Source organism: Dendrobates tinctorius, unplaced genomic scaffold (assembly GCF_039654945.1).
Source record: "Dendrobates tinctorius isolate UK_male_01 unplaced genomic scaffold, ASM3965494v1 ptg000163l, whole genome shotgun sequence".
Taxonomy (NCBI): Eukaryota; Metazoa; Chordata; class Amphibia; order Anura; family Dendrobatidae; genus Dendrobates; species Dendrobates tinctorius.
This window is the reverse complement of record NW_027361830.1, coordinates 916514-936807: the sequence shown is the minus strand read 5'-3', so window position 1 is coordinate 936807 and position 20294 is coordinate 916514. Positions and strand designations below refer to the sequence as shown.

The following is a 20294-nucleotide window of genomic DNA, read 5'->3' as shown; positions in this document are numbered from 1 at the left end:
AGGGTTTAGTATGGTTTGGTTAAGGGTTAGGGTCAGGGTTAGGGTCAGGATTAGGGTTAAGTATGGTTTTGTTAAGGGTTAGGGTCAGGGTTAGGGTTAGGGTCAGGGTTAAGTATGGTTTTGTTAAGGATTAGGGTCATGGTTAGGGTCAGGATTAGGGTTAAGTATGGTTTTGTTAAGGGTTAGGGTCAGGGTTAGGGTTAGGGTTAGGGTCAGGGTTAGGGTCAGGGTTAGGGTTAAGTATGGTTTTGTTAAGGGTTAGGGTCAGGGTTAGGGTTAGGGTCAGGGTTAGGGTTAGGGTTAAGTATGGTTTTGTTAAGGGTTAGGGTCAGGGTTAGGGTTAGGGTTAGGGTCAGGGTTCAGGGTTAGGGTTAGTTAGGGTTTAGGGTTTGGGTTAGGGTTAAGTATGATTTGGTTAAGGGTTAGGGTCAGGGTTAGGGTTAGGGTAAGGGTTAGGGTCAGGGTTAGGGTTAGTAAAGTCATGGTTTGGGTAGTGTGAGGGGCCACCTAAAAATGTTGGAAAAAAACGCAAACGCGGTAAAAACGCGCTAAAAACGCATACAAACGCATAAAAACGCTGCGTTTTTTTCATGCATGCTCATAAAAATGCTTGAAAAAAACGCAGCAGTTGTATGCTTATGTATGCGTTTTTTCAATGCGTTTTTTTGCGGGAAAAACGCGCTGCAAAAAAAAGCAAGTGTGAAACTAGCCTGAGCGCCGCAATGCGCCGGATCCGGTTTTTTGGTCTGAGCATGCTCAGTAGCTCTGCCCACAAGACATATATAAAAGCAAGACAGTGGGACCCACAGCCACACCCAACATGCCACCCAAGAAAGCAACCAAGCGAAGCAGGAGAAGGCAGGAGACCACTGCAGCACCATCAGCACCACCACCACCCCAAATGGAGCAGCAAATAGAACATGCTGAGGAGGGGAGGCCAGCAGCAGATGAGAGACGGTAATTATCAAATCCCCCATTCCTCCAAACTAGGGCCATGGAATATCAAGATATTCATTGGCCCTTTGTTTCTCTTTATTCAACAGCCGCCAAAGAGATGCAGCAGCAGCAGCAGAAGAAATGGCATCACTGGCAGCAGCAATACCCACAGCCATGGAGTCTGGCCATCAACAGGACAGCACATCTTCTTCTGGGAGCCCTCCCTCGCATCGTCAGCGTTTGACGGTAAGTTTTTATTTCCAAAATCCATCATCTCTGTAATATATGTCTATTCATTGCCTTTTATTTCAAAACTGGAATCACAAGATGAAGAGGAGCTCCCAGAAGAAGAAGGAAGGGGTGGACAGACACCTGGAGTGGGCTCACAATTGGTAAGTTTTTTGCATCAAACGCAGAAACACAACATCACACTACACACAACACATAGAAAACAATGTTCTGCAGACCATACACAGCAAACAAATGCCTACATCCAAAGACATAACATTTTTTGTTTTCTTCTCTAGTCTTCCCAATCTGGTGCTCGGCCAAGAGGTCCTCGCAGTGCCTCCCAGGGTCGTCGGCGACAGCAACGCGGCGGTCACCAGCGTGTAAGTATAAATATTTTTGCTTTGTTTTTTTGCACTTTTTATTTCATTTCTTTTGTGGAGGCTAATTATGTTATTTTTGTCTTTTTCTTTAACAGCCTTCACAGCGTGCTCCCGACTCTGACGGTGAGGATGGAGGACTCGATGTGGACCACCTCATCGATCTCGTCAGAGAAAGGGAGCCGCTCTGGAATATGGCTGACCGCCGCCACGCTGACCTTATCGTTACCCGACGACTCTGGGAGGAAATCTGTTCTCTCCTTGTGGGCCGCTGGGAGGACCTCGAAGCTCGGGCCCAGATTAAAGAGCGTAAGTATATACAGTACCGGTTGCTTGATGTAAACCAGTGTTTCCCGAACTCCAGTCCTCGTGGTCCCCACGGATCATGTGTTCAGGATTTCTATTTACTATGGAAATCCTGAAAACATGACCCCTGGGGGGACCATGAGGACTGGAGTTTGTGAAACACTGATGTTGTATACTAACCACTCCTTTCTCGTTTCAGGGAACAGAATTGTGAATCGGTGGCGGTCTGTGAGGGATCGTTTCAAGAAGGAGTTCAATAAAGAGATGCGGGCCCCGAGTGGATCTGGAGGACGCAGGAGCAAGTACAAGTACGCACAAGCCCTGTCGTTCCTCCGGGAAACAATGCTCACCAGAAGGTAAATATTACACACCACATGTGAAAAAAATGTTAGATGTAACTTTTTTTTTTCAGCCAGGGCCATACCATGTCAGTATTTTAATTGTTTTTTTTTCTCTTTATTCCACAGCACGGTGAGCAGCACTCGGGAGCCTGCACGATTGGACCCTTCTGAGGCGATCCCTGAGGAGACCGGCACCGAGGGACACTTCGACCGCCCCGGTACATCTGCACCTTCCCAGCCTTCCCACACATTCGACCCATCTGTCCCATCCACCAGCACAGGAGCATCGTGGCCGCCTACATTACATGAAGCTGCTGGTGAGGAGATCGCTTTCCCTTTACCCCACCCTTCTGCCCCTGCCACCTCTAGTACACCTGCGGGTACTGGGCGGCAGCGGCAGAGGGGTCAGGAAAAGAGTTATGCGCAAGAGTTGTTGCATCTGAATGCATCTTTCCAGAACTGTCTCAAAGTCTTGTCAGAGCAAATCTCCGCAGGCTTTCAGCAGATCAACTCCAGCATTCTGGAGGTGAAGACACTTCTGCAAACCATGCATTCAGAAGCAAGATCTTCGCCAAACCACACCTTTTTCAGGTCTGTTGTGGAGCGCATGGCAACACTATCTCCTACCCAGCAGATGCATGTAATGCATTCGTGCCACGGTGCTCTACAGCAGGTTACCTCCCAACCTCCACCTCCCACCACTGTAGTTCCTCCACCTGCACCCCCTCCAGCCACTTTCCATCCTCCCCCTCCTATTACATCTGCACCCCCTCCAGCCACTTTCCATCCTCCCCCTCCTATTACATACCAGCAACCTCAACAGTACCAGACATCTCCCCACTTCCAGCAACCTGCCCCGTACCAAACTCCTTCCCCGTACCAAACTCCTTCCCCGTACCAAACTCCTTCCCCATACAACTTTCCATCAACATCATCTGCTCCTGCAGTCCCTGCCCAACCCTCCACTCCACCGCCCACCACCTCTTCTGCCTCCCACATGTCCACCCATTCTGTAGCCTTTTCCACACCTTCACCTCTAACTGTTCCTTCCCCACCACGATCCCAGTCCTCTCTCCACACACCCAGTGTCGAAGTGTCCCGCAGCCCCTCCAGCAGTATTTCCACCCCATAGTACACAGATTTGTAATTTATTTTTTTGTAATAAAAATGCCTATTGGGTTTAAAACCTTTATTAAAAAAGTTTTTTGCACTTTAAAAACATAAAAAAAAAAAAAATTTAAATAAAAGTTAAATTATCGTTTCACAATGGTTGTCTGTCATTTCTTTCTGCGGCGAACTATGTTTTAAAAAAAGGTTAAATACAGGGTATTTCAAAGGTAAAAAGGTATTCAAAACCAGGTATATAACTGTGGGTAAATTTTAGCTTTTTGCCACAGTTGTGTTCCTGGTTGTGTTTGAAGCAAAGTATTTCACCTAAAAAGTTGTGTTTATTGTTGGTGATTTCCTACCAATGTACACAACTTTTGTTAAAAGGTGAAATACTTTGCATAAAACACAACCAGGTACACACCTGTGGCCTAAAGGTAAAAATAGTAAGACCATGACAAGATAGCCAACTTTGGTTGGCAAAGGTATATACTGTTGGTCCAGAAGGTACACAAGTTTAGGGCACAAATCTTTCACACTCTGTCATCCCAGTGTACTCTGCCTTGAGGTGACATAAAGTATAGTTGAAAATTGTCCCTGAAACCGTCACAGAACTTCTAGTGGTAATATTTCCAATGACAACATCCATCTTCGCCAGTAACTTGCTCTTCTCTCCAACCTGCACTTTCTTCTCTACAACCTGTCAAAGAAGGGCTGTAGGAACATGCTATATCTAGTTTTCCAGTAGCCAATCCCGTTCGGAAGGCCACAAGGGTCAATTTTAAAAACCGGATCCGGCGTAATCCGTCGAAAAACGGATAGAAAAACGGATAGAAAAACGGATGAACCGGATGAGACGGATCCGGTTTTGTCTGTCAAGAACAAGACGGATCCGGCAGAAAACCGGATCCGGCACTTCAGGTTTTACAAAACATTTGCCGGATCCGGCATTCCGGCACGACACCGGATCGCGCCTGACGCCGAAAACCTGATGTGTGAAAGTAGCCTAAGGAGATGGGGGAGTAACACACTGGATAGAACATGCTTGTCATGTATGGTCCAGCCATCATTGTAATATATAGGGGTTATGATATAAAGCTGAATGATCCAGTCATCAGCCTGTGTCTGTCTAAGCACAGTTGCCAAATGCTATTGGCTGCATGGAGGATGTGGAGATAGATAAATGAGAGATCAGATTCTAAAGAGCCTGTCACACTAAGCGATATCGCTAGCGATATCGCTATGTCTGATACTTACCTTCGACCGCTCCCCCGCTGGTTATCGCTGATCGCGCGAGAACGTCCTGGACCATTTCTCGTTGTCAGCTTCCTGCTGGGCTTCCTGCTGTGACAACCAGCGACGCGTGGACGCAGGCGGGAGGAGGTCAGGATTGCCTCGTCTGACAGGTAAGTAGCGACCCCCGACTCCTGCGATGTTGCTGGTGAGATCTGCCTGTGTGGCAGCTCACTAGCGACCACTTAGCGATGTACCAGCGATCCTGACCACGCCATATCGCTGGTCAGGATCGCTGGTACATCGCTAAGTGTGACAGTATCTTAAGGGAAAAGTTGAAGTGGGAAAAGTGAAGTGTTAGATCAATGAAGTGAAGTGATAGGCCTATCTAAACAGATGTGTTTTTAAAGCACGCTTAAAAATGTGGGGGCTATGTATTAACTGGATCGTCTGAGGTAGTGCATTCCAGAAAACTTGCGCAGTACATGAAAAGTCTTGGGAGACTGAGCTGGGAGGTCTAGATTATGGAGAAGGTTAGTCATGGATTAGTTACAAAATGAAGATAGGTAGAGATGTGAGAGATGTATGTATAGTACTGCAGGGCTTTGTGGGAGGAGGCTATGATTTTATTTTGTACTTTGTAGCAAATAGGTAACCATTGCAATGACTGCCACAGCGTGGAGTCATCAGTGTAGTGGCTGGATAGAAATATGACCCTAGCAGCCGCATTCAGGATGGATTGGAGAGGAGAAAGCTTGGTAAAAGGGACACAAACCAGTAGATTGTTGCAGTAGTTCAGACGAGAATGAATAAGAGCGACAGTAAAATTTTTGCAGTTTCAAAGGTGATAAAAGGTTGAATTCTGAAGATGTTTTTTTAGATGCAGGCAACAAGAGTAAGTGATCAGATGTAGGGGAAAAAAAAAACAAAGTCAAATAAGACCCCAAGGTATCGAGTGTGCTATTCTGCAGTTATGATTGAACCAAACAATGAACTGCTGTATCGGGTACAGGATTCAGACGAAAGTCCGAGAAAGTCATGAACAAAGGCACAGCCTAAATCATACATTTCACAAACTGACTGAACAGCAAAGGTTGTATTCTCTAGCAACGCTCAGTTCGGCAAATACAGTATCAATATTTCTCTATGGAGATTGCATTGTTGTTCTTGATTTTATGCAGCTGTAACTGGGTTTCGTAGAAGCTGCAGTGAACTGGAACAGTGCACCAATTCTTTGTTCTGTACATCACTGGTTTCCAATGGGGCACAAGGTGTTCCCTTACCCAGCAGAAACCACATGTTTAACACCCATGCACATATGGAAAAATACATCCTCATTACATATAGGACGTTTTCCTCTCCTCTAAGGCAAGATGTTCTTGATTAGTGTCACACATTGATCAAGTTCAATTCGGGTACAATTTTGCATACTATTAGGGACTTCCCCTTAATATAACCTTTAACGTACTTTTCTCAATTCATTATTTGTCAAGTTTCCCCTTTTAAAAGTATTCTAATTTTTACCTTTTTTAAATCTAAAAAAATCTACAATTTACCATATGATTCTAAGAAAGCATTCAACCAGGACTTACTGAATATTAGGATACCAGAAATAAATCTGAACTATCTGAATTTTAGAGTCATTGTTCTCAATTGATGAGCTCTTCTTTTCTTTTAGTATTATTAAAAGATGCATCTAAACTTGAATTCACACACACACATTTATCACTTATCTGCAGGATGGGTGATAAATGTATGACTACTAGGATTCCAGCCATCAGGACCCCCACTGATCTAGAGAACAGCAATCCCGCTCACCTACATCTCTCTATGGGACTGGAAGTACACATACATGAGCATCACTCCAATAGGGGGTGAAAGTAGCAGAGGTCACTGCCACATGACTCACAATTTAGGACCTTCATTCTCCTTAAATGTGAGAATCCGGTGGCTGGAAATAAAACATCTATCAGCTATCCAGTGCACATGTGATTGTTATTTATGGCATAAAATCTTAAATGTTCACGAATAGGAGAATGTCATGTATTTGCTACAATGCTTTTCATATGTTTTTAATATATTTAAGTTGTAATTTTAGTCAAGGCCCCACCAAAACTATGCAAAAGTAAGTACTTACAAATTTTGATTTGGCGAATCAGATGCTGGAATGCAAAGATATTTCATGCCCTGTGGAGATAACAAGACACTAGATGAAAACAATTATGTCCTTCAGAGAGTTTAAAGATTCTGTTAACTTAATACAAAAGATTTATAAAAAAAAAAACCTGCTCTTTTTTGTGAGAATCAATAATAAATGTTGTTTTTCCCCTTTTAGCCCGTTGAGTCTCATTTATACCAACTGCTCTGGCGCTGCACCTACTTTTTGCTGCCTACATCACCTGCTGTGCTCCTGGCTTCCTCTCCGGAGCAGTGCCAGTATGGTAGACCAACATGAGCTTTCAATTGTTATGTAGTGGACATCCCCTTTAAAAATGTTATCAGTAATAAATGATCACATGCTACCACTCTCCTAATTATGATAGCCCTCTACTCAATCAACCTTAAAGGCGTTGTCCACTGAATTACGTTCATTTTAATCAATACATATTTGAATAAAAATAAACTTCCACAATTGGATGTGTTTAAAAAAATTGTTCCTGTGCTCAGATAATCTTATAAATGTAATCCTGCTGTGTACTGTGTAATGGCTGTGTCTTACCGTACAGAAACATGGTCTGATCATACCACAGCTCCTGGGCGGGGAACGGAGCAAAAGAGTATACAGACATTACAGCAGACATCACAATTAATTCTTTGAGGTAAAACACTTTTTAAAAACAGGCAGGGTAATGCTTTATCTCACAAAAAGAATCAGCTGTGATCCCCTGCTGTAATGTCTGTATACTCTCTTGCGTCCTCCCCTGCCCAGGAGATGTGGTATGATCAGACCATGTTCCTGTACCATCAGACACAGCCATTACACAGCAGGGGCACATTTATAAGATTATCTCCGCACTGGAACATTTTATTTAAAAATCCATTTATGGAAATTATTATTCCAAGATCTACTGATTAAAATCAACTTTAAAATTAACTTTGCTTGTGGAAATGCTTTTAACAGTTTTAATTGTGCCCATTTTGACAAGTACAGAATAAGATCGATTCATACAGGTAATAGATGAAATCATATTATATATATATACACACACACACACACACACACACACACACACACACACACACACACACACACACACACAGGGGTTGGACAAAATAATGGAAACACCTAACGTTTTGGCATCATAATCTTCGAACATGTTATAAACATACAAACCATGACATATAGTAATGTTTTGTAGTTGATTGTTTGTGTTATGTGATATGTGTATATAAATTAACTGTTTGTTTTGCAGAATTGTAAGAACATTGATGAGAACCTGATACCAATGGCAGACCTCTCGGATTTTCAAAGAGGCCAAATTGTTGGTGCTCGTATGGCAGGCGCTATAACAGAAAGTGCCCGAATGCTTGGCATGTCAAGATGTACCGTCTCCAAAGTAATGACTGCGTTTGAAAGAGAAGGAAAAATGTCCGCAGCAAAGCACAGGTCCGGCCGAAAGTCGAAGTTGACTGAGAGAGACCGTCGGACTCTAAAGCGAATTCTGAGAGAGGATCGCAAGACCACAGCTCTGAAAATCACTGCTGAGCTCAATGAACACCAACAAAACCCAGTTTCCACGAAAACTTTCCGTCGGGAGCTGCACAAATCTGGATTCCACGGAAGAGCTGCAATTCGAAAACCGCTGCTCTCAATGACAAATGTTTCCAAGCGTTTAGAGTGGTGTAGAAACCTCCAGAATTGGTCCCTCGAGCAGTGGAAATATGTGATATTCTCAGACGAATCATCGTTTACCCTATTTCCGACCTCCGGCCGAGTGTACGTTTGGAGACAGCCGAATTAGAAGCATTCCATCCTGACTGCCTTCTCCCAACTGTAAATCATGGCAGAGGCTGTGATGATCTGGGGTGCTATTTCGTGGAGATCCGCCGGGCCAATGATATCCCTTCATGGAAGAATTAACAGCCGCAATTATTTAGGCATTTTGGGCGACCAAGTGCATTCTATGGTTCAAGCACTGTTCCCGGAGGGGAACGCCATCTTTCAGGATGATAATGCACCAATTCATACAGCTAGAATCGTTAAAGCATGGCACGAGGAACATTGTAATGAAGTTGAGCATCTCATCTGGCCCCCACAATCCCCCGACCTCCACATTATTGAGCATTTATGGCCGATTTTAGAGATTCAAGTTAGACATCGCTTTCCGCCGCCATCGTCGCTCAAAGAACTGGAGGGTGTTTTACCTGAAGAATGGGCTACAATTCCTTAGGAAACAATTCACACCTTGTATCTATCCATAACTCGGAGAATTGAGGCTGTAATCGCCACAAAAGGTGGACCTACACCATATTAAACAAACTTTTGTAGATGTGTACAGGTGTTTTCATTATTTTGTCCAACCCATGTATTAACACATTATATATATATATATATATATATATATATATATATATATATATATATATATATATATATATATATATATATATATATATATATATATATATCTCTCTCTCTATCTATCATACAGAGAAATAAAAATCTATCATGACAATATTGCAAAAATTCCATACAGACCCATTTAGCAATAATGAGGGCATGCATGATGTTATATGCTGCTCAGATGAATTATGTACAGGAGGCGGACTGTCTACAACAGGCACTGCATTTCATGTAGAAAATATACTACACTGCTCAAAGGCAGTCTACAGATAGTGAAAAAGAGAGGAGAAAAAAAAATCATTTTAATCTGAATAGTATATGAATTTTGCATATTCCAAAGTACAGAGATATATAAACACTAAATACAATAGGTCGTTCCATCCGCTAGAAGACAATTCCCATTGTACATACAGGTATTTGCTAGTCTACTCTTTACAACTACCCTCAAAGTGCAGATGAGAGATCTAGCTGTATTCAGAAAACTAATTATGGTTATTGCAGTCACAAGTTTCTGCTAATCAGCATAAGTTCAGGATGAGTGCTAGAAAACCTGCCCCACTCTTACACTAAACCAGACTTTTTCTCCTGTCTGTCCTCCACCTAGTTTTCATAGGATACCACAATGTAGGGCATTATAGATTCTTGCCAATGCGGTTTCTCAAAACACTTCTCTCAGACCAGCATAATCTGTTGAAGGGGTGGTTCTCTTTCAGAAATCCTTGGTCTCCTGGCACAGTTTCTTATAAAAAATAAAATAATAAGCAAAATGGGCCTTACTCACTATCCTTGGGTCAAGCGTTTAGTCTCTGTGTACAGTACTGGATGCGGCAATGACATTATATCGAGAGCCAGGGAGTTCAGTGGTAAGTCATCACCAGACAACTGAAGCCAATACCAGTATTGGCTACAACACTGATGTCACACTGACAGCCAGTCAGTGAGCTCAGTGGTCAACTAATACAGAACACTGGAAACAGACAAAGACTCAGCGCTGGACCCCACGGATGGGGAGTAAAGCTATAACAAACTGCAACTGGTGACCAAGAATGGATGAAATGGGACAACCCCTTTAAATTCGACCATTGTTTTTCTCGATAAAGCAAAGTATTTGCTCTCAGTTGCACAAAGTGGTTTTCCAGGACTTTAATACCAATCATTTGTGTGACGGCCGGACACTCCCACTGATCAGCTGATTCTGGGGGCTATGGCAAAACGGAACGGACACAGCTCTATACATTATGCAGTGGCTCTGAATAGTCCTTCAACACTCTACCAGTCACGGGAATGTGAGAGGTGCAGCACCCTTCATTACGGTCACTACACGGTAATGTGAGAGGTGCAGCACCCTTCATTACGGTCACTACACGGGAATGTGAGAGGTGCAGCACCCTTCATTACGGTCACTACACGGGAATATGAGAGGTGCAGCACCCTTCATTACGGTCACTACACGGGAATGTGAGAGGCGCAGCACCCTTCATTACGGTCACTACACGGTAATGTGAGAGGTGCAGCATCCTTCATTACGGTCACTACACTGGAATGTGAGAGATGCAGCACCCTTCATTACGGTCACTACACGGTAATGTGAGAGGTGCAGCATCCTTCATTACGCTCACCACACGGTAATGTGAGAGGTGCAGCATCCTTCATTACGGTCACTACACGGTAATGTGAGAGGAGCAGCACAATTCATTACAGTCACTACACGGTAATGTGAGAGATGCAGCATCCTTCATTACGGTCACTACACGGGAATGTGAGAGGTGCAGCATCCTTCATTACGGTCACTACACGGGAATGTGAGAGGTGCAGCATCCTTCATTACGGTCACTACACGGGAATGTGAGAGGTGCAGCATCCTTCATTACGGTCACTACACGGGAATGTGAGAGGTGCAGCATCCTTCATTACGGTCACTACACTGTAATGTGAGAGGTGCAGCACCCTTCATTACGGTCACTACACTGGAATGTGAGAGATGCAGCACCCTTCATTATGGTCACTACATGGGAATGTGAGGTGCAGCACCATTCATTATGGTCACTACACAGGAATGTGAGGTGCAGCACCCTTCATTATGGTCACTACATGGGAATGTGAGGTGCAGCACCCTTCATTATGGTCACTACATGGGAATGTGAGAGGTGCAGCACCCTTCATTATTGTCACTACCAAACGTACAGAGCTATGGCAAGTCCTTGAGTACTGGTGCCCCTTCAATCAGCTGATGAGTGGTAATCTGACTCTGGACATCTCCACTAATCATCTACCAACATGCCCACTAAAAAGGGTAGCAGGGCACTAGAACTGTAGGGAGTTGGACCGCTATGGATAGGATATTGATAACCTTTCCTAATCCTTTCCTAATAGTTGAGCAAAAAGATTTGCATGACTCTGGTCTAGCTAGTGGCTGTCCGATGAGAGCACAGTAAATCTCCTACCTGTGACATCCCTGGCAACTCTTCTAAGTAGAAAACCATAATGCTCTTCAATTACGCAGAGAAACATGCATGACATTATGGCTGCCTACTCGCTTTAACACTAATAAAGTAGTTTGCCTTCTGCAACTCAGAGTGTGTGCTGAATTACTCAACCTATGCATCAGAAGAGGCACCGATGATGTCAGATGTAGTAGAAAATTTTAATGCTCTGATCTGGAGGCCATGTTCTACAGACCTGGCCATTGGATCAGGGTCTTGTGAATCATTTTGCTCACATCTAGTCAGCAATATTGAAGTCCTGAAACCCCCCCTCTAAATGTAAATTGAGCAGATGGTGGCACAGTGCTTAGCACATGTCTTGCAGTGCCGGGTTCCTGGATTTGCACCGAGTAGATTTTATAAAGTAAGGTCTGCAAGGCCCATCAGAAGGTTCATTTAGTGGATATGGCACAATGTCTTATGGTGCCCTGACCAGGAACACTCATTGGCTTGTGAAATACCCTAAACAAAAATAAAATCTATTCTGATATTAGAATTCCTTTAATCCCTAGTTCCCATGAATATATACCAGATAGTTTGGCTCTTGCCATATTGATAAAGTGACATTAGAAGTGAGTCAAATATTTTTTTTTTACCTGTCCTAGATACCCCAAATCAAATAGATTTACCGTCAGAATATTTTTGGACAACTCAAACTATATCAATATCTACCAGCACTGTGCTCTGGCAAGTGGAGTTAGTCACTAGAAGATCTTTGAAATTTACTGAAATAGGGCCGCAATGTGAATTTGGGGGTTACCATACTTCCTTTCTGCAGTGGATCACTTTATAAAGAGAATGAGGGCTTCCCTAGATAGTGCTCTGAACCATACAAACATTGTTAAATCAATCTCATCAAAGTGACTTTTCAAGAACAATGTTTGATGACCTTGAAACTACTGTATAGTACAACCACTTTATATAAAGTTTATAAATAGGAAACTACTTTAAAAACTAAGGCAGCTGTGTCATATGAAACTCGAAAGTTAAATGTCGAGAGAAGAAAAAAAGTAGCATGCTGAGCTATAATGAGAGCTTTTGTTTCGCATGAAAAACAGGTGTTGTGGCACAAGAATCTGTTCGGCAGCTGTGAGATTATCGGTGGAAGAACTGCCTGCAGAGAGGCAGCGACACAAAGATACAACATAGTAGGCGAGTTGTAGGGAGGACCGAGAGCGCTTAAGAAATGCATTAAATGTCACATAAAAAATAACAACCATGTGAATGCACATCCAAATCGTGCTGCAAAATGAGAAAACTGATTGATTGCTTAAATTGACGGACACACTTTTGCATTGCGTCATAGCTTGCTCAGGATTTCAACGGAACCCACACAATTTACATAACCAAGAGAAATTTACATATTGGAGTCTCAATTTTAAGACTTCATATGCTCAGAAAAAAAAAAAAAAAAAAGCTTTCTATCAAAAATCTAGTTTTTCGTGAAAAGAAAAAAAACTAATAGTTGCCAAGTTACGACATGTGGAAGAAAACGTGGCGCCGTAATACAGCCTAAACTCTAAGGCCAAATGCATCTACTCGGCATAGAAAAAAAAAAAAGACATAGGTACGGTCAGTTAGGTATGATGTAGTTTCCTACAGTGCATGAAGATTATTCGGCATGGCTTATTTTATTACGGTATTTCTCCTTTTCACTTGAAGGTCACAATCTTGAATCATTTCAGAAACTAAATGAGATATAAATTACGCAAATATATTCAATATAGAAATAAATTAATAAAATCGGGGGCCATAAGGTTACCTTGACTTATGAGTTTAATTCGGTGTGACCACACTCTTCAATTTGCTCATATATCAAATTAAATTGTCCCAATTAAAATGAATTGAAATGCTATTAATGCGTTCCAGCCCTCCAAAAAACCACACCAGTTTCTTGAGGTAGGTGGTGTTTTTAAATAAGAAAAATTATTAGCAACAAACTCAGTAATGTAGGGTATGAAAAACTATTAAATGTATAGAACTATTGACTACTTTTTATTTTAAATTTCTTTATTTTTTTATATACAGTAACTTCATGTAATCATCTTAATTGACTTTTGCCCTTTTCGCTTCACTTTCCTTGCTTTTATATATACACAAGGATATTTACATGTGGAGTCAGCACTATAAATCAGAAAATAAATGAAACAAGAAAGCAAAGGGCCACATATACATATAGCAAATATTGAACCCTAAAGCAAACACTTCAGAGTCAGAGAGTGCACATAATAGTGCAGTATACTGTAGCTTGCTGCACATGTGAAATAATGTACACATACGAAAAAATAGAAATATAATCCAAAAAATAACAATTATCCTATGTACAGCCACATGTCAAATGCATGCACTGCTAAAATAGAGTCCACCCCAGGAAAAGGATTCAGAAGTAAGGTCAAAAGTGCAGCTGACAGGACAACTCACTATCTTAGGACCCTTGGTCGCTGGCTGGTAGCGCAGATCTTGGATCACATCATGAAACAACAAATCAAAAGAGCGATGGCTTGCATCTCAGAAAATTAGTAAGTAGATGCACTCCTTTAGTCAAGGTATTACTGTACTACAAATAAAGGGAAACATATTCACTCTAATATCATATAGATCCATCCACCCTTAATTTTTCTTGAATTGCATTATGTTACACAATTTGTCATACCAATGCGATACATAGTCCCCCATCCAGTAAAAAAAAGTATAAAATATAAATATATATATATATATATATATATATCTATCTATCTATATCTCTATATCTAAAAAGCTGCACTAAAAAATGCATTCTGCAGCAGATTAAATGTGAGTCATATGAAACACTGAACCCTTCAACTATAAATTTCAACAATAAAAGCCCAATTGGAGTTTAACGACCGATATAAATGTATGCATGCATTTGGGTTGCAGCCTCATTCTTTAAGGGTATGCGGATACGTTGAGTATTTGCTACGGATATTTCTGCAAAAATAAAAACTGTGTACAATATGTTTTCGATGCGTTTTTTTACCCCATTCATACGAATGAAAGACAAAAGATGCAAAAACGCTGCAAGGATTAACATGCTGCAGATTTGATAAAAACGCTTTGATGGTTCAAATCTACAAAGAGAAAAAAAGAGAAACATGCGCAAGAGATTTCAGAAAACTCATTCGCTTAAGCTGGTACAGTAAAAAATTATCCACTGAAAAAATAGTGTGTGAACAGGTCTTCATAAGGACTCTTTGGTAACCTAATAGTTACATATTTTACAGCAGAGGTACTCCAGCCAATGTATAATTTGAAGGGGGATAGCAATTGTTCAATACTTGTAAGGGCAAAAGCTTACCAGTTTTTTGGGTTTTTTTTTCCCCAGAGGTTCCGGCAATTTTCTTGGAGGTACTATGATATTAAAGTGGAGTACACTAGCAATCTTAGAAACTAAATCTATTCCAATCCATAGAAATTAATTCATTTTGATAGACAATACTGAATAAAGCACTAGTTGAGAGGAAAGAGTTCAAATGATGAAAAATCACTTAAGACGACGCACACAAAGTAACGTAGCACCCACAATACATTCTGTGAAGAGAAAAAGCCTGTGAGGAAGCATGGCGAAACATCAGGAAACAACAGGAAGCAGTACAAATATTATTGTAAAAGCAAGTTAATGGAGGTCTGCTAAAGCTCATTGTTTTAATGGTAACCAAATAAACAAGAAGGCAAGAGTAAGCAAGAGCCATTACTACATTGATGTTCGAAATGGATACCAAGCAATCTGACAGCCAAGACATTCCGGGAGTGTTACCGAAGACATATAGAGACCCTACACAGGTTCCAAGCATTTCAATAAGTAGCGTGGCCAGTTAGCGATTACAGACAGGGACTAAAAATACAAGAGAAGGGTATGTTAACTATTGGAAATCTTAGAATATCCCATTTATTTTATTCATACAGTATCCGATATCACATTGTTTTCATAGGTCTCAGTCTGGAATGTAACGAGAGCACAATAGGACAATTCTGATCATAATTCATTATGAGTTATTACAATACATAAATTATATTATATACGTATCTCCAAAATAAACCAAACAGGTTTTTAAGAAAGACACATATGACCTAGTTGTGCTCGAGTTACTCTAGCTTAACCCCATTCCTCAAGTTTGAAGCAACTTTCAGCGAAGCCGAAAACACCTGATGCAAGCACATGAAAGCAATTCATTTCACTGTCTCCATTTCGCTTCACCATCCTCATGCTTTGAAGAAAACTGTGATTTTAATGTAGACATTTTACTCTCGCTTGTTTCAAGTCTTGACAATCTAGAAATCCTACAACTTGTTTTGTGTTTCAAGCTCTCACTGTATCGGTTTAACTGATTTTTGGTTTCAGGAGAGGCAACTATTTCATCTAGTTTTGGTGGTTAGGAATTGGATTAATACATTTCTTTTTTGTTTATGCACTTACATGTATCTATCGAGACAAATACATTTACGGGGTCATTAACAGACATAAAATGGACCCATTCTTGTGTCTGCCTTGTATACACATACCGCTCAAAGACTGTCAAGGCTGATCGGTCTACACACAGCATTGTACAGATACTTTATATTACTAATAGAAAAAAAAATAAAATGCTATTTGTACTTCATTATTTGTATATCTGGTTTGTTTGATTCAATTTTTAGATTGTGCTGAGATGTAATATTAATATGTACACCTGACAGATGACCCTTGGAAAAGAAATTACCGTAACATAAGATGAATTCAGTACGTAGAAACCATCTATAGGTTCAAAGAACGTAGAGAAGTTCCATCCATTAACTCCCTCCTTCCGTGCTGAACAAGCAAACATGTACATTAATCTATATTTTATAGGAAATACAGTGTTCAGCAGCATGGGGCATACCAATGTTAAAATATAACATGTAATTATGCAGATTTAAAAAGAAAAAACACTATCTGACACATGAAGTCTAACAAAAAAAATAAATAAAAAAAATACATTATCCTTATGCACAGTGTTTTGTTCTGTCTAGACCACACTGGCGGCTATAGAAACAAAGAAGAATCATGTTCACATACCTAGCTGGCTATTATGAGAGTGGTCATCAACTTATGGGCATATTAGTATTTCAGGAGTCAAAAAGCTACCACTATGCTTCATTGTGTGGTTGCCAGATGCGAGTATATATAAATAAAATTGGAAGATCTCACCGAGTCTTGTTGAAGTAGTCTCCTTCAGTCAGATAACCAGCAATGTGCAGAGTACGGACAAGGGCCGTTTCACGCTCCTGCGCTTCAACAGGTCCCATCAGGACCTGTTGAAGCACAGGAGCATGAAACGGCCGTTGTCCGAACTCTGCAGATTGCTGGTTATCTGACTGAAGGAGACTACTTCAACAAGACTCGGTGAGATCTTCCAATTTTATTTATATATACTCGCATCTGGCAACCACACAATGAAGCATAGTGGTAGTTTAACATAGAAGAGAGGGTGAGAGGTTTTTCTCTGCATGTACGGACACTGTGTACGCAGGTGCATTTTTATCCATGAAATAAAGTTTTTCTACATTGGAACGGTTAGTGCCATCCTTTTCTTATTATGCTGCTTATCAGAGTTTGTGATAAATGATTGTGCATTCCTGTGATAACATTTATTCTGATGTAAATTAATCTGAATTAGACATGAAAACTTATCCGTAACATTGTATCTGCCAAAGTGTATTTCTCTTCCATAAATAACACTCCTTAACAAAATCTCTCCTTTAAAGATTTCTGACAATGCAGGGAGCATGCATCCCGTATGTATGATGTGCGAGACAACGTGCCATAAAATGTCAAGACTTTAAATGAGTTTTAGCAAGTGATCAATGATAAAAAAAATTACACTAGCCATCAAAAAGTGTTAACATTAATGGATACATTGTGTAACCCTGAATTGCAGGATTTTGTTTTATGCTCAGAAAGATGGATACATTTAGATATTTAAGAGATTATATCATTTTCAAACCTGTAATGTACAACTAAAATAACATGCATTATGGGTAGCAATTAATGATGAGCGAACGTGCTGGGATAGGGCATTATCTTCTTTAAAAATTAATTACCTAAAAACTGTTTTCACAAATGATATCCAGGAAAAACAAGCCAAAATACATACAGCTCGAGAGTTAACCCGAAAGTTTAATTTGTTTTGCTGTATGCAAATAACCATTTGGCACCTGGCTAGTCTTTTCAGATTTGTCAACCCTTATTTGACTCTAACCGGCAACAGGGGACCAAAATAGCCCATTTTCAAGGACATTTTAATTTCGGTGTACAATCTGTCGGTGTGAAATCTGTCAGTGGTTGAGAAGGGAACACTGAAAGTCTGGAGGATGTCCATCATGCCGTAATAAGAGCTATGCATCTGATTGCCACAGCGAACATGACTCATGACAATTTTCAAAGAATAAGCCATGACTGACAGTGTGTCGGTACTGTAACTCATAAGCATACATTTGTAACGAAGCATTGTGTTAGCGGGCTGATGATATCTGCTTTAGGCGCACACAGCTCCCCGTTTTCTCCTGAAGATTGCCAGTTCGGACCAGCGGCATTGTTGCCTAAAGTCATCAGATGGCGCCTGCTCCTCAGTAACACGCCATGTTGAGGCTGCAGTGGTCATAACCTAAGCAATGAGCTGTGCATATAGAATTAAAAGTCTCACCATTAAATGGAAAAGTTGCTTGTTTTTACAAGCACTTTGCAATTTTAACCATTTAAGGTGAGACTTTTTTAAAGGCCATGTTTGCTTTCTAAATGCAAAGTTAATCTACTTTCTATATAGCGTTCTTGACAAATGTTCTAGCCTTTTGCTGCTTCACAGTGTCTAAGACCTTTACTTAGTCACAAAGTAAAAAAGATACAATTACCAAAATATTCCGTGGCTATGGCTTTAAATTTATAACTTACTAACATATGGGAATTTTTTACATTTTCTGGTTAAAAAAAAGCCCTTCAGCCATGAGATGGATAAAAGAGCTTCCTAAGCTCCCCAAGACATAAGGTAGACACTGCAGAGGTGCAAACGTCTGTCCATGCAACCCCCCCCCCACTGACTATGCAATGTACAGGACGCTTGTAGCACCACGAATAGTGCTGTTCCAGCTTTAGGGTGCGTTACATCAACTGATCGTTGGGGGTGCCAGGAGTCAGACTCCTACAGTCTCATATTGAAGGCCTATTCTTAAAAATAAATTACTGGAAAACGTCTTTCTAAACGGTCTTTAGAAGATTTCTTCATGTTACACTCCCCAACAATGAGGTGGCAACACAAAGAAGGAAAAATTGCATTATTATGGAAATTGCACAATCCATACAGATATGCAAATGAAGAAAAACTATTTTCAAAACATACAGATTTTTCAGTATTGAGTGCAAGTGCTACATGCAGAAATACACGCACTTAAGCTCATTGGTAGCATGCCAAGGCGTGTATCAATGATTGTCTGAGAAATGTACTGCAACACAAAGCATTTGGGCAGGCAAATCATCAAGACCCTCTGCTGGCAGCTCTCTTTGCAACTAGTGACCAATAACATCCCAGATGTGCTAGATTGAAGACAAGTCCAGAGACGTTGCAGGCCACGGCAGGTTGCTTACAATAGCACAAGCAACATGTCATCTAGCACTCCTGGGACAGTTTGCGCAACAGTTTTATGATGATGCGCTGCTCAAAATCAGCCAATCCTAAAATCATAAGACGTAGCAGTCTAGTGGCTGGTGGAACAGTGATATCATTGCTTTGTGTCTCTTCTGAGCAGACCACAGAGTGAACCAAAGAAAGAAAAACCCAGGAGCGGTCAAAAAGATATAAAAACCAAGTAGAACTTAAAATACCTTTATTTTGGTGCATTGGGCATGTGGTGGCACAGAAGGCACTCACACAGAATGAAAAAAAATGTCACATATCAATAAACATAGTATAGCAGCATACGGTATCACACGAAGAACAGCATGTTTGTGACAGAACCCCTATAAAAGCAGGGCAGTGGAGTCGGAGCCCATTTTGGTGGAGTCGGGAGCCATGGAAATTGAGGAGTTGGAGTCGGAGGTTTGGCTTACCGACTCCACAGCCCTGCTATAAAGTGCATCAGTGCAAAACATGGATTTTTGTGAGTACTCACCGTAAAATCCTTTTCTCCGAGACGCTCATTGGGGGACACAGAGACTGTGGGTGTGTGCTTCTGCCGTCTGGAGGCCGACACTAAGTGTACAAAAAAAGAGTTAGCTCCTCCTCCGCCGCATACACCCTCGCCCCTAGGCCGGGCGTAACTCAGTTTAGTACATAAGCAGTAGGAGAACGCGCCTTAAACTCAGGCAAGAAACTATATGTCTGAAAAAGGGGCCACCCTAAACCTTGTACAAGGATTTGTAAAACTCAAAATAAGTAAAAGCCAACTGGCTGATAGGGTGGGTGCTGTGTCCCCCAATGAGCGTCTCGGAGAAAAGGATTTTACGGTGAGTACTCACAAAAATCCATGTTTCTCCTTCGTCTCATTGGGGGACACAGAGACTGTGGGACGTCCTAAAGCAGTCCTCTGGGCGGGATCTTAACTCACCCAATCCATGCTAATTTGCGCCCCTGATTAGAGGTGCGCAACTGCTGCCTGGAGAATCTTTCTTCCCAGGCTTGCATCCGAGGATGCCTGGGTATGTACGTTATAATGCTTGACAAACGTATGTAAACTGGACCAGGTAGCT

The 20294-nt window shown here is 41.3% G+C and overlaps 1 protein-coding gene across 1 annotated transcript in view; it reads right to left on the bottom strand.

Annotated features, from left to right (window-relative positions):
* The window catches only part of DUSP22 (dual specificity phosphatase 22), an 82466-nt gene that overhangs the window by 14229 nt on the left and 47943 nt on the right, over positions 1-20294 (bottom strand). Inside the window, exon 4 of the mRNA XM_073550135.1 lies at positions 6669-6718. Within this exon, the coding sequence (XP_073406236.1) occupies positions 6669-6718 (50 nt within the window). The remainder of the gene's footprint in view (positions 1-6668; positions 6719-20294) is intronic.